This window comes from Poecilia reticulata, linkage group LG14, assembly GCF_000633615.1.
Source record: "Poecilia reticulata strain Guanapo linkage group LG14, Guppy_female_1.0+MT, whole genome shotgun sequence".
NCBI classification, from domain to species: domain Eukaryota; kingdom Metazoa; phylum Chordata; class Actinopteri; order Cyprinodontiformes; family Poeciliidae; genus Poecilia; species Poecilia reticulata.
The window spans coordinates 21,776,265-21,790,267 of NC_024344.1; the positions used below are offsets into that span (position 1 = coordinate 21,776,265).

The following is a 14,003-nucleotide window of genomic DNA, read 5'->3' on the forward strand; positions in this document are numbered from 1 at the left end:
GTAACCGTCTGATTCTGCGGTCCTGACCTGCTTTTAAAAAGTGCTGTGTCATTTTTGAGGAGTCTTTTCAGCAGGAGTTTAAAAAAAAACTATGACAGAATAACAACAGTTTTTAGATCTACTCTGCAGAACAAAGTTAGATTTTTTTTCCCACCTCCATAAAAATCTGAAATATTTAGGCTCAGGTTTTCAGAGAAAAAGCCTCACAACTGTTAATAAAACACTCACTGTAGTCATTGTTCAAGTAATGAGGTTTTACATTTCATAGACTGTCATCTTCTTTGGTAACTTTCTTCCAGAAAAACTCCTTTACTTTGCTCTCAGGCAGAAAGAAGCAGAGCCAATAACTCACTCCAAGCTTTTATGGGTTTCTCATTCCAATAATCCAAGAGAACAGTCATCTCTGAGAGAGTAGCTCTTTGTATCAAGAGCCTCGCTCTTTTAATAATAGCACTGCTGCCAAGTAAAATCATATTACCATGCATGCATTTTCTTTATCTGTAACCCTGAAATGTCCTTTATTACAAGTGAAATGGCAAAATTAGTGTTGTTAAATAAGAAACTAGCAGCAGTAACTAAGAATAAAACTGAAATATGTACATGACTGATGGGACACCACCTAAACTTCATCCTTCTAAAACATATTGTATAACTGAAAGATAAAGAGAACATTATTAGAAAGAGAAATTGAATATCTGATGCAGATACGATCACGGGTTGAATTGATCATCTTCTCACAGTTTGCATGTAGCTCCAGGTTATTTGCTGCTCAACAGAGATTAGCTAATGAGCCGACGTGATGCATCCCATTTCTCAAGGCCTCAAGTATCAAGTCGTACTAATTAAACTAAAAGGTAAAGATTCAGTTTGCTTGTTTCAATCTAAATCAGAGTCACAGCTTGAACAATTTTTCCTGGAATAAAAGTTCTCCCCACCGTCTGGCTAACAGCTTCAGGTGTCTTTTCTTTTTTATGCTCCGAGAGAAATAAAACCATCTGGAAACTAATTCTACACATACGATTACAATGATTGCACCATGAAAATGTAAAAGTATTAAACACTGGGAGATGAAACAGAGAGACTCGCTGGCTTTGAGTGAAGATTAAAGCCATTATCACCGATGAATGTTCATGTTGTAGGTTGGGTGTTGATGTTATCAGCAGACATTAGAATAACAAATGGCTGCATAATTTTCCTACGTATTGATTTAGCCGTCTCAAGCATAGATTTTTATCTACAAAATTAAAGTGTCACTTTAAAGTTGAGGTGTACATAAAAGTAAATCTAAATCCTGCAACATGATGACAATATCTAGTCAGGGTGAAAATGGGGAATGTAAATGAGAAAATGACCACAAACCCGTCAAATCTGAGCTGCTACTGTTACACTACAAAAATACAAAATCTTACAAAGTATTTTCATCTAGTTTCTATAGAGCAAATATCTTTGCATACTTAGAATGAGACAAAACTAACTTATGAGCAAAATATAAACTTGGTTTAAGTCAATAATTTGCATTGCCTTGTTAATGAAAATGTGCTATATAAATAAAATTACCTTTACCTTGAATTCTAGAATATTGTTAAAAAGTACTATTTCACTTTTTTCATGGGAAAATATCTTTGATTTCTCTTTAGCATCAATAAAGTATTTTTGAATGCAATTATCAATATTTAAAGATCAAAATTAACTTAAAACAAACTAAAATCTTTCTGAAAAGTTACTTCTAAGTTAGTTTGGTCTTGTTTCAGGTGTCCGAAGATATTTGCACTAGAAATTAAACCAAAAGTTCTTGGTAAGATTTTGTGCTTTATTTGCACAAATGAAACCATTTCACTGTTTATTTTGTTATAAAGTAAACCTTATTATAAAAGTAGTCGGTTATCTATGACCTAATACACGACATGACATGTATTAGGACCATGTTAAGAAAATTACAAAAAATACAATTGCGAGAATAAAGTCATAATATTATGACTTCATTCCTATGTTTTATACTAACAACTTTATTCTTGTGTTGTTTTGACTTTAGTCTAACATTATGACTTTATCCTCGTACAAGTATATTCTTTAATTTTAGTTTTAATTTGTTGTTAATATGGCCCTAATACTCTGTTGCATTTATCAGAGAAAGTGTTTTGCTATAATTTTTAGGTGTTTGATTTCTTCTTTAGATTTTTTTCTCCCTGTCTGCTTTTAAAGGGGCAACATTATGTATGTTCCAGCCACATAATGCCATTTTATACCTTCAGTTGTTATAAAAATGCAGTAATATCAAACATAACTTAAAAGAAATTTGATGCCTTGAAATTGGCCTCTGTCTCTTTAAGGAGATCCCTCTTTTTCTAACTCTCCACCTTAAGCGCATCATGAGAACAATGCACAGCGATTCCTCAAACATGCATGAGACAATCAAAACACTCCAGTTAATTTTTCGATGAAGGAATAACATTACAACAACATGAAGCTCAAAAAACTCAAATTGACATAAAACTGGCCCTCTGTTAGCGTTCTGCACGGCTTTGATTGTGATAAAGTATTTTTGAGGATTGTGTAGACATTTTTCTCATTTTTGTGCAAAGTTGTAGTTTTCTACAGTTTTTTTCCTGCCAGCCTTTGACGTCCTCAGCATCCCTGAAACATACCTGCGCCACAAAATGAAATGATATTTACTGCTGATGGCAACTCTAGAGAACCAAAATTACCAAAACATTTTTGTGCAAACACATTTTTAAAGCCATAGTGACATATTTCTGCATATTTCATGTGCTGCGGCGTGGCTGTAAAGTCCGAGGTGTTTATTCATCTTCTTTTCAAGAAAACTCCAGTGACTAACACAGCCAGTTTGAACAATGCCTTTTTTTATTTTGGCATCTTTGAAAACTACTCCATGAACGGCAGTTTCTGACTTGAAGAGTAAAGAAAAGATGGAGAAACGGATGGGCTGTCAGGAAAAGAAGGTACACAGTGTTCAGAGTGAAAGCACAGCGGTGAGGAGATTGTTTTTGGCACAGCCAAGGTAAATAACTTTAGGGTTTCGTTTTGTGTGTTTTTGTACACCTTGTTGGATATATATAGTTTAACTACGGGTAAAACTTTTTTTTTTTTGCATAAATTAGTTTACTTATCACTTACCATGACTGAATGACTGATTTGTTCTACTAATCAGTAGAACAAATCCTGGATCTGTGAAACCTAAACTGGTTCATGTTATTAGCAAAAAATTAAACCTACACACATTTAAGTGGGAATGTTGGAGTAAAGTACATATGTGCAAAAACAATACTCCTCAACACTGTGCGGGTGTTTCTTCTGCTCTTTCCTTTTAGGTTTTCAGTTGTTTTTCTGCGTTTGATTCACTGGCAACCGTTCAACACGTTCAGCGGAGCAGAACCAAATGTAGCTCATACAAGCGCAAATTTACACACAGCACACTTAGAAGGAATGCAAAGACCTCAGCACCAATGTAGAAAAACAAAAACATCTGCAGCTTTGTGTTTGTAGCAAATATCTGAGCTCAGCCGGAGAAACGAGATCATGAAAAAAATCAAAACAAGCTTGTTTTCCACAGGCCAGCATTGTATACACTGCTGTACAAGCTGAGTCAATGAATACCTTTTAACTTTTTGGAAGTACTTTTTGCCCTTTTAGTATGAAAACATGTGTCATTGTACATAAAAAAAAGGCTTCTAAAAGAGCAACGTTTCTCTTTAACGCCGCATCACCACATTTCTGTTTACATTATTTACATTCACAGCCCTATAAAAGTCTGTTTACATGTTTACAAAAAGTAAATACAGCAGATTCAGGTTTAGTTTTGTGGGAAAATATATAATGTACAGCAACATAGGAGGCTGAAACAGAAGGAAAAGTTGACACGCCTCACTAAGAGAGGATACAAAACGCTAAAGATGTTGAATAATTAAATTGTGTGATATGAAGGGGGTGCTAACTTTACTTGTAGGAGTAAAGTAAAAAAAAACTGAACTCTATGCTTGAAGTTGCTCCATCTTCTAAAACTGTCAAATATACTCGAAATATTTATATGTCCTTGACTATAACTTATCTTTGAAAAAATATATTATTTTGCTTTGCAACAAGGACTTTTAAAAAAACATGTAGCATTTTGAGGCCAAATGTCTTGCAAATACTCCTGCGTTGGTTATTAACAGTAGTGGACATCACTAACTACAAAATTAACTGTGCTAGCCCTACTGCCCTAATCATAAACATTAATTCTGAAAAAGTGCTTTCAATACTTTATTTAAAAAAAGCTAGTGCTAAAGCACCAACTCAAATCCAAATTGTCTGCCCTTAAAGGACTACAATCCTCAACACTGATTTAATTTTGACATCATTTGCATGTTCTATTGTATTTATGCTTATGTATTGTTCGTTATTGTCAATATTTGTTTCTGTTTGTATTTTGTTTGAAATCAGGTTATTAGGGAAAAAAAGAAAAAGAACAGGAGGAGAGGAAACAGAATGTCTTCACTCCCTTCAAAATAAGAGCATGAAAACAGCAAACTGCTTTAATTCTTAAGTCATTAACTAAAACATTAACACACATGTTGATCTTAATTCGACTGAAAGTTTACACAACAGCCAAGTAATTTAGCTGTCTGGAATTTCTCCAGAAAAATGAATTTAAACATTTTCAAAGTTAGCAAAACACTACATGAAACATCAGCTCCACTGTTAGCACATTAGTGAATTGGTGGAAGTGTGCAGAGAAGGATGTCTGGTTTAGATAGCCTCCGTCTTCGGCTAGTTTTAGATCCGTGTTAAAAACTTTACAGCGGTTTTCATCCACACCATATATTTTAACATCACTAAACTGTCTATTGATAAATGGTGATATAAATAGCTACACAGAGTGAGGATGTCGCATGCAAGTCTCTTGTAATGGAAAATTGTGTCTTTTGTCACCAAATTATTTATACATTTATAAAATATAACTCAATGTTTGGAGTAGGACAACTTGAAGATATAGCAAAAAAAAAAATTTAAAAATCCATTCTTGCTACAAATCTGAAGGATTCTTTTACTTGTGTTGACTGTTTTTTGGTATAGCACCAAAAATCTGGATTAGCTTCACACATATGTTTAGTTTATGGTGATTCATAATTAGGTCTGTCAAAAAAATATTTTGATGAAATCAATTCTAAAAAGATTTATGCTATTGAAGATACTGACTTGCATCAAATTCTATACAAAAAGAGCCATTTTCACCTCCTCTCCATGTTTCATCTTGAGTTGGTTCACAACTTTGCACAATACAGCTGCAAACACAACATCTCCACCCCTTCCCTGTCCTTCCCTTCAGAGAGAAACCTGCTGCTGGAAGGTTAAAACACATCATATGGCAGGTAAATCAAGAAAAGAGTGCGAGTTTCTCTAAAAATCAACATAAACATGTTATTGAATTAAACCCTTTTTTTATCTTAAAGTGGTTTTCATCTGGTTCAGGAACATTTTCCAAACAGTTGGAAAACACAACCCTGTTGAACACTTACTACATACAAACCTTTTTTCTTTTACCAATATCTACGTTTTCTTCTAACTGCAAACATTGACAAAAGCCTAGTCTTCAGTAAAGTGATTTTCATACACCATTTATAAAACTGTAGTCTAAAATTACAACTTTTTTTATCATATGACCCTCCACAGAAGTCCTTCATATCTCAACAAAGGTTTTATTTGAACACATGAAGCTTAAAACAACAGCGAAAAAGCTTTTTCATTTTTTACTGACCAATTCTGTACTTCGTGATACATTTTTGACACATAATTGTCAAGCTTGTGATTTTGCCTGGTTGTTTGCAAACCCTTCACCTGTACAAGGGGGGATGAGTCTTGTAATGTTAGCTGAACATTTCCACAATACTGCCAATGTTGAGGGGGTGTTATGATCACAAAAAAATGGAGGTTTGCAAGTTGAAGTGTACAACACAATTTATAAAATATTCTTTCTTTAGTTGGACTTTACATGTGTCCAAACTCTTACCCAAGTATTTAATTAGCTTGGATCTTTTTATAGTTATTAAACAAGGTAGCAAAACTTCTGCAGAGAATATCTGTACATCTCCTGTGAAGAATTTACCAAATGCTGAAGATCATAGGTGGACATTGAAACATGTTTCTAATGACAAAAATATATTTTAGTGTATTCTTAAGGTAAGTGTCCAAGTGTTTAAAAATCAACTTAATACAGTTTAAACTCCACAGTATCACATGATTGCCAAGTCAAGCTTTAACACAAACTGAAAAGCAATCTTTTAAAAACAAAAATATAAATTGTGATACATGAAAGAAAACCCAACATACTGTATCCCTCACAACAGTCAGATGTGAGCGTCTACAGTAGGAGGCAGCTGAAGGTCTTTGCATTCAAACACAAGGAAAAGGTTTGTGAACTGGATAAAATCTAAACTAAAATCAGACCATGAAGCTCGTTAATGCCAAAGAAAGTTTGTCTGATGTGCTTCTTCTTGCCACGAGTGCATTGACATAAGGCACAGGCACAGTTCCCCTCTTTCAAAAGAGTGGTTCAATTTATTTTTTTTAAACTTACAGGGCAAGAAACCAGTAGGGTGATCACCACAAGGGTTCAGGCAGCTTATTTTATTTATTTATTTATTTATTTATTTATTTATTTATTTATTTATTTATTTATTTATTTACTTATTTATTGTGGTTTAAAATTAACATAATGTAAGTTTTGCTTCTCTGAGCAGCCTGGTTGGAAGTATATTTTTGTTAAGGCAAAAAAATGACAAAACAGCTGCAAAGGGTTGAAAACACACTACTTTAAATTAAGATTTTTACTAAAATTAAATATATTTTTCAAGATTTATAACACCTCAGGGTGTGATTTCTATGCAGCATTGTGAACAATAATCACTTATTTTAATACTTGATTATTTAATGGATCGGCTGTGATTGATTTGTTTTCAACTGCTTGTGTGATAAAAGACATTTTGGATTAATGAGAAGACAACAAATATTGAATATTTTATGCACAAAAACCTTATGAAACTTTTGTAATTTGATTGAACTTAAGTTTGATGTGAAGGTAACATGGCCAAACTTATGTAGAAACTGTGAGTGAAAATCAGCCAAATAAAAGCACATACAAACACAGCAGCTAAAATATTTCTCAATTGTTCTGCAAAACCAAATTTAAATAGCAAAGATACTTGGCCTGTTGTCATGGGTGATGACCCCAGTGGTTCTGGCACTGAGAAGGTCCAGGGGAAAAAAGGGAACAGATCAGTGTCTTTTACAGTAGATCTCAGAGGAATTTACTCTCCATTTCTATCAGGAGAAAATACTCACTGGAATTCTACGTTAAGTGTTTCCTATGTTTGCTTGCTATTAATAAATAGCCGTATCATGTGAGTCATTTAGGGTCAAGCCGTTACAATACAAACACCAACCTTATTTATACTTGTCTCTGTCCAGGAGAGAGCAAAAGGTGCCATTCTGTCCTTCTGTATTAAAAAGGTATTGAAACCTGTAACTTTTAGAGTCTTGTAGAAGTTAGGGAAAAATATATGTTCGCACTGAAATTTGGCACCTCTCAGAAACCTTAAAGCAAACTCGTCCCTATTCACTTTTTAAACACATCAGTAGAACCTAAGGTTAAAGTGTTTTTGATTGAAAAATGACGCTTATTTGTTTGTCCGTTGGCTCCGGCAGTTTTTGTATTTGCCATGGATCAGTCCTAGAGGCAGACAGCGTTTGTACATTGGCCTGCTCTGCGTGTCATTTTTTCCCCCTTCCCACCAAATATCTTATTTATAGTTGTACAAAATCCTAGAGTTGTAGTCCTAGAGGCAGACGTTGTTGTTGATCTGGCAGGTGGATCCGGTGCCAGCAAGGGACAGAAAAAGTCTCCCGTTAGGACAAACGCAAACTTCATAGACAGTCTGCCTAGTCCCAGAGGACGAGGAGCTGGAAGGGGCTTTTCCTTCTGGCAGCCTCATCAGACGGATCCTCTGAGCATCCAGAGCAATCTGGGTGAACGGAGAGAAAACTGGTGAGACTGTAGACAAGTGTAGATTGTTCGACATCAGAAAACGTGACTGACAAAGTCCTGTTAGCATAGTTACAGTAACCATCAGAAGTTTACATGCACCTATGCTATTTACCGTCCGTCCATTGAATATGTCTGTTCATGTGATAAGTCAATAAAAACAAGACATGCCGTCATCCTCCAACTATTTCTTGTCATCTTCATCTTAGTTTGCGCCAGTGGCAATACCCGGTTGTTATTTACATGACTTGTGTGATGCGATTGAAAGTGTTGCAAAATATACCAATTTCAATACGACCAAAAAAACTCACCTCATCCTAGCGCCAAAACATTTTATCGAAAAACAAAAGGTTTATCCAAATTGCCTGATTTCCATTTAGTGGATCTATTTTTGAAATGTCAATTTGCTCACTTACATGGTCAATGGAAACTTAGCTACTGACAATGTCGTTTACTCTCAGTTTACAACAAATACTGGTGAACACAGGATATTATATACACGTAATGTCATGATCTGGGCTTGAAGCTCACAATGCTCCACAGCAGAGTTATACCAAGGATACAAACCGATAACCTCGTTACAGACAATCATCTCTGGATTAAGGCACTACTGGTGAAGCTATAGTGTCAAAGGAAACCTGTCAGATAAATATTACAGGAAATCATGAAGCAGGAGAACCAAGACAGGTCAAAGGTGAAATTATTTCTATTCCATTAAACACAAGACAAGCCATTTGACATTAATGTTATAATGTTACCAGTAACTGACTCAGCTTGGTAGATTTTAGATGGTAGTAGGAAATCTGTGCCCAAGAGAAATCCCATGCTAAATTGTATTTTTGTGTTGAACACTTTGTGATGGCTACAAAAGTAATTATTGTTTAACTGAAATGAATTCAGATTTATTCAGAGTAACTTGCTTAACAAATCTAAGCTTATGCAAATTACATGGGGCCTGAAGAACAATCAGGTCCAACAAGCCTTCAAGGCATCAGAGATTGCATAATTGTTACAAATCTATCCTCTGAACTCAAGGTGAAACTAATTTAGATCCACTGACCTAAAAACATGAAAGAGCATTTTGTCCCCATAATGATCAAAACAAACATCTCAGCACAGAAAATGTAGAAAGGCTGAGTGGTGGTTCAAGACTGAACCCACCGTTCATCATTACACTCTTCATCACAAACACATTATAGTCAATTTGAATATAGTAAGATTTACTACATTTTAACAAACAAGTGGTTCTTTGTTAAACAACTGTGTTTAATACACAAAATGGGAATAGCAAGTCTCACTGGGACAAAACCAGTTCACAACAAGTTAAATTGGTCACGTTAATATTTTTTAATAAGAAAAATCTAGTTAATTAAAGGGAAATGATCTTAGTTTGGAGAATTAGAAAGAAATGATCATGGGCAAGTCAAGCAGACAGCTACTTCAAACATTAAGGAGAGGGTGTATCTTTAAATCAAGATCAAATTTTTACTATCCAAGATGAATTAATCCTCCAAACTTTGCTGTACTTTTAGAAAATAGCTTTCTAAGGTGACATTCTTAAAGTTAACACTCCCTTTAAATTCCCGGACAGTACTTTTATGTGGTCTGTAACTGCATTTTCTAGACTTATTTGATTTGACAGTCAAATTTCCCTCCAGATAAATATTACTACTGCAACGACGAATCAACCAAACTGCCTGAAGATGAGAGTTAAACTGGTGGCATCATATCAAAAAGCCTGGAGGCTGTAAACACTGGCAGAGGTGGATGGTCAAAGTGATCACTTATCTAAATTTGATTTCCTGGTTTTCCATTTTTAATAAGTTAGGGTTTCTGATATAACAGATTCATTTAATACAATTTGGAATAAGTCTGGATTGTAACAAAATGTGGAAAAAGTGAATCGCTGTGAAAACGTCCAGGATGCACAGACAAAAATATATTTAATTCTCTATTGTCACAGAGCCACACTCTATGGAATCTTATTTGAGTATTTTCTGAATCGTGCTGGAGTTTATCTAACTCGGGGTTCGACAAATAAGAAAAAAGATCAATAACCATGATTCACAAAAGTGTTTATTTTTTTGTTTCAACAAATATTTGTTGGATAATAATCCAAAACAGTAAATCCCAAAATCGCCTGCAGTTTACTGCTGGTTATTTCTCCAGAGCAATGACAGAACAAGCACCCCAAGTTTTCTCTGCTCCCCTCCCTTTACAAACACATTTACTCATAACTCATTTTATCTCTCTCATTGATTGGAACAAAATATCTTTCTCACTCTGTGCAGTAAAAATCCACTGCTGCATGAATCCAATCTCTCTTCCCTGTCCTCCTCCTCGGTCTCCTGGGGCTCGTGCCCCAGCCTGTGTTTTACTGGTCACAGAGAGGAGAAGCTCTCCAGCCATAAAACGAAGAAGTAAAGGAGCTATTACCAGGAGCTCCGGGGAGACATCGTCAACAAATGACCTGGAACCTCTTTTAAAGCTGATTCTCAGCTGACTTCCTCAGGCAGCTGCTGCTGAACAAATCCTCGCACCACAAGGGGCAGATAGACCGGGACTCTGTGGGTCCAGGAGGGCAAGAGTACATGTAGATAAGCTTGGTAAAGCATTAATCTAACCAGAATATTTTATTTTAATATTATTTTGAGTTTATAATCTACATCTTATTTATTACACTGGAAAATTCACTTTGAAATACAAAACTTAAGAGAGAAATCTCTTAAATCTAAGCTCAACATGGTGTAATTAGTTAATGCATCAGTGAATCAGATCTAATATATTTGTTCTCTCATAGGTCCGTCCATTGAATTCTGCTTTAGTAGGAATTTTTGTTCTATTTTTAGATAACTTAACCAGAAACTCCACAGAGTTTATAGTGGAAAAGGGAGAAATGTTAACAATAAAAATGTATATTGACCCTAAAAAAAGAGAGAAAAAACCTCAATATATTTGTAATTTCACACCACATCCTACAGACAAGGTGTTTGTTGTTTTTTATGTCAGTCTCCACCGTCTGAGTTCTCTGTATAAATCATCTCAATTAGTCAGAAACGTTTTTTATTATCAATATTTAGATGACTATGTTCTGATGCAGGATTCAGTCTCGGTCCAAATGCAGAGTCTCTGCAATTAAAACTTGTGTGTCTGGACAGTTTGCATTTATCTAATGAAGACATGAAGACACAGACACGTGCTCGGCGGCCCGTTAATGAGCGGCCGCGCTGCATTCCCGATAATTTCAGTATCTGCTCATGTGGCCCGTCACCGGATAATAGCCAAAACCTTTCTGTAATTGCGGCGGCAGCTCCTGCAGACATGGAGGCTGCGGTGTAAAACAGAGGTTTGACAAATGGACATTTGCTGGACTAATGGAGTGTGAGAGAGCCGTTCTAATTATATGCTCTGTTCACAGGAAGTTCCACATTTAATCTTTGAGCACATGTCTGCAGGCGTGGCTTCTGCTTTTAATTGGACTAGACTGGATCCAGGGTCACCTTCATAACCTCCACTGCTCCCATTGGTCTTATGCCAGCAGCTTTTCCTAAAAACAGCAAACTGTTTTGTGGGAAACTTTTAAATACTTTCTTTCTCCCCTAATCCTCCAGCGTTGATGTTCGCAGATCTGACAAGGGACGACTGCTGAAATGTACGGAGGAAAATCCTTTTATCAGGAAAGATGAATGCCAGGCTGATGGGTGTAACGAATTGCTGGATGGTTGGAGGAACTCGGGTGCACAAAGGAAAACGATGGGAGAATTAGAAAGATGCTAAAAAAATCCAAGTTAAAGACAGAAAGTGGGAAAGATGAATGGAAAATACATAGTTATTAGCACATGAAAGGATCCGGAGGAAGAAAAAAGATAAAGAAATCAACTTCTTCTTCTAGTTTTCCTACTTTTTTGCACTCCTGGTGGATGGCCAGTGAGCAGGAAAATTGCCAGCGGCCATCTTAATAATGTCGGCCCACGTTGTTTGTGTTTTTTGCTAAAAATACGTTTGGACAGAAGAAATATTAAACTGAGCTGGATCCAGAAGACAAAGACGGTTAATTTCTCCACTTTCTCCGCTGCAACAGAGTGGGAGGTTTTTCCATCAACAGAGAGCCAAGTGGACCTCGCTGTGCGGGGAATAGAAAGCTATGCATAATCTTTCTGCTCAGTTCCTGGATGGCGGGGTGGAAATGAAATGAAACTGCATGTTGAAAGATCATGTGACTGTACTGCAAAGATCAAAACATCAGAACATTGTCAAATACAAAAGAAAAAGTTCCGTTCAGTTCTACATTAAGCAGCGTGATGTCCAATCTGATTTATTTATGTCTGATGTCAGTATTTTATTTTGTATTTTATCTTTATGTTGAGCATTCTGTCTGTGTGTCAGGCTTCTGCTGCCCAATAATTTCCCAATTCTGGGATCAGTAAGGTTCATCTTATCTGATGTTCAAAACTGAAGGACTCTTGAAGAGACAAGACATGAAGTCCAGTTGTCTTCTAGAAAGCTTTTCTGATGTCATATCCTGAATGAATCAGAATGTAAACAAACGTAAGAGGAAGCAGAATAAGAAGATGTGCTGAGAATCCCATTTCTATTCATCATTCTTGACGTCTTTTTATTCAGTTAGTGAGTTTAGCATCCAAGCAACCTTAAACTCCATTTGGAAGCTGACCCACCTCTCCATCTTTGGACTCCAGCCGCAGCTCGTTCCTGCAGATGGCCTGGATGTCTCCGGCCTCGGCCAGGATCTGGATTCCTTTTGGGGCCTCCATCAGTAAAGAGCGGGTGGGAGACTCCAACCTGCAACAATACCACTCCGTTAGAACCTCTGGACAGGTTCAACCTCATCTCTTCAAAATTCATGCATTTATTCGACAAAGCATAAATCAGAAGGCGAAGCATTCAACAGAGGTTACCATGGCGATAGACCTAGGAAAGATATATTATATGTTGATATTGATCACGTGTCCATCGTTACATATATTGTTATTGATTGTCTAGCAAATATCTAATGTATAAAGATAAACTTGTTTATGCACCACCACCACTTTTAGCTGTTGCTTAGCAAGTTACATATTTAACACCATTCACTGGGATTCCAACATGGCTGTAAACAGGAGATTCTTTGAATATACATGGTTGCATTAGTTTAGCGGTTCTCAACGTGGGCGGTTCAGAGGACGGCAGGGGGCGCTGGCGGACATTTTTACAAAAGGGGGGCGCTGGGATGCCTTTGGGGGGCGTTTGGTCGAAGGTAAACTTTACACCTTAAATGCACAACAATGCCAGTTTAGACTTTGAGCAACTTGGTAAAACTGTCTTGTGTAACATTAAATCATGCTTGGCTGCAGCTGTATCGATRGCAGCTCTTCTTCTTCTATTCAGTGTTTGTTAGCTTCTGTTAGCTTCTTGGCGCAGCTCCGTTCTCCTGCTACTGGTAGCTGAAATCACGACACCCTCACTGTGTATCCATCTGAAAAATTAACCCATTTAAAAAAAGAAATAAAGAAATCCTTCTGTGGGTGATACCACAGAAGAGAGCGTTCATTTTATAGCGTTAACACGGTGCTGTAAGTGGTCCGGTATGAAACGGGTGTGATATAACAAAAGGCACTTTTAAATTTCAATAATCAGAATGCAAAAATTGTTTCCGTTGTTTTAAAAGGTTTATGTCAGTCTGCCTTTTCCCCATCAATACGCTTCCCGACCGCCCTGCACCTTAGGGGCTTAAAAAAAGACGTTCACATTGCGCAAAACTCTGAAACAGGAGAATCGGGACATAAAACGGAGCGATGAATTAGATGTGAATTATGGCATAAAAACAGAGAATCCAACGCTGAACAGTGAAAAATCAACACATGATGTGAAACACATGACGATTAGATGGAGCAGCAGGTGATGAGTTTACTGATGATGAGCGTCAATAAACTATAAAATAAATCTAGCAACAGGAAAGAAACTAAAG

The 14,003-nt window shown here is 36.4% G+C and overlaps 1 protein-coding gene across 4 annotated transcripts in view; it reads right to left on the reverse strand.

Moving 5' to 3' along the window:
• Positions 1-2,839: 2,839 nt before the first annotated feature.
• Positions 2,840-14,003, reverse strand: part of sgcd (sarcoglycan, delta (dystrophin-associated glycoprotein)) — a 274,197-nt gene continuing 263,033 nt past the window's right edge. For all 4 annotated transcript variants that reach the window (XM_008428447.2, XM_017308640.1, XM_008428449.2 and 1 more), the window contains 2 exons: positions 12,715-12,838; positions 2,840-8,018 (listed from right to left, as the gene is read on the reverse strand). In XM_008428447.2, the coding sequence (XP_008426669.1) occupies positions 7,833-8,018; positions 12,715-12,838 (310 nt within the window). In that variant the 3' untranslated portion in view covers positions 2,840-7,832. The remainder of the gene's footprint in view (positions 8,019-12,714; positions 12,839-14,003) is intronic.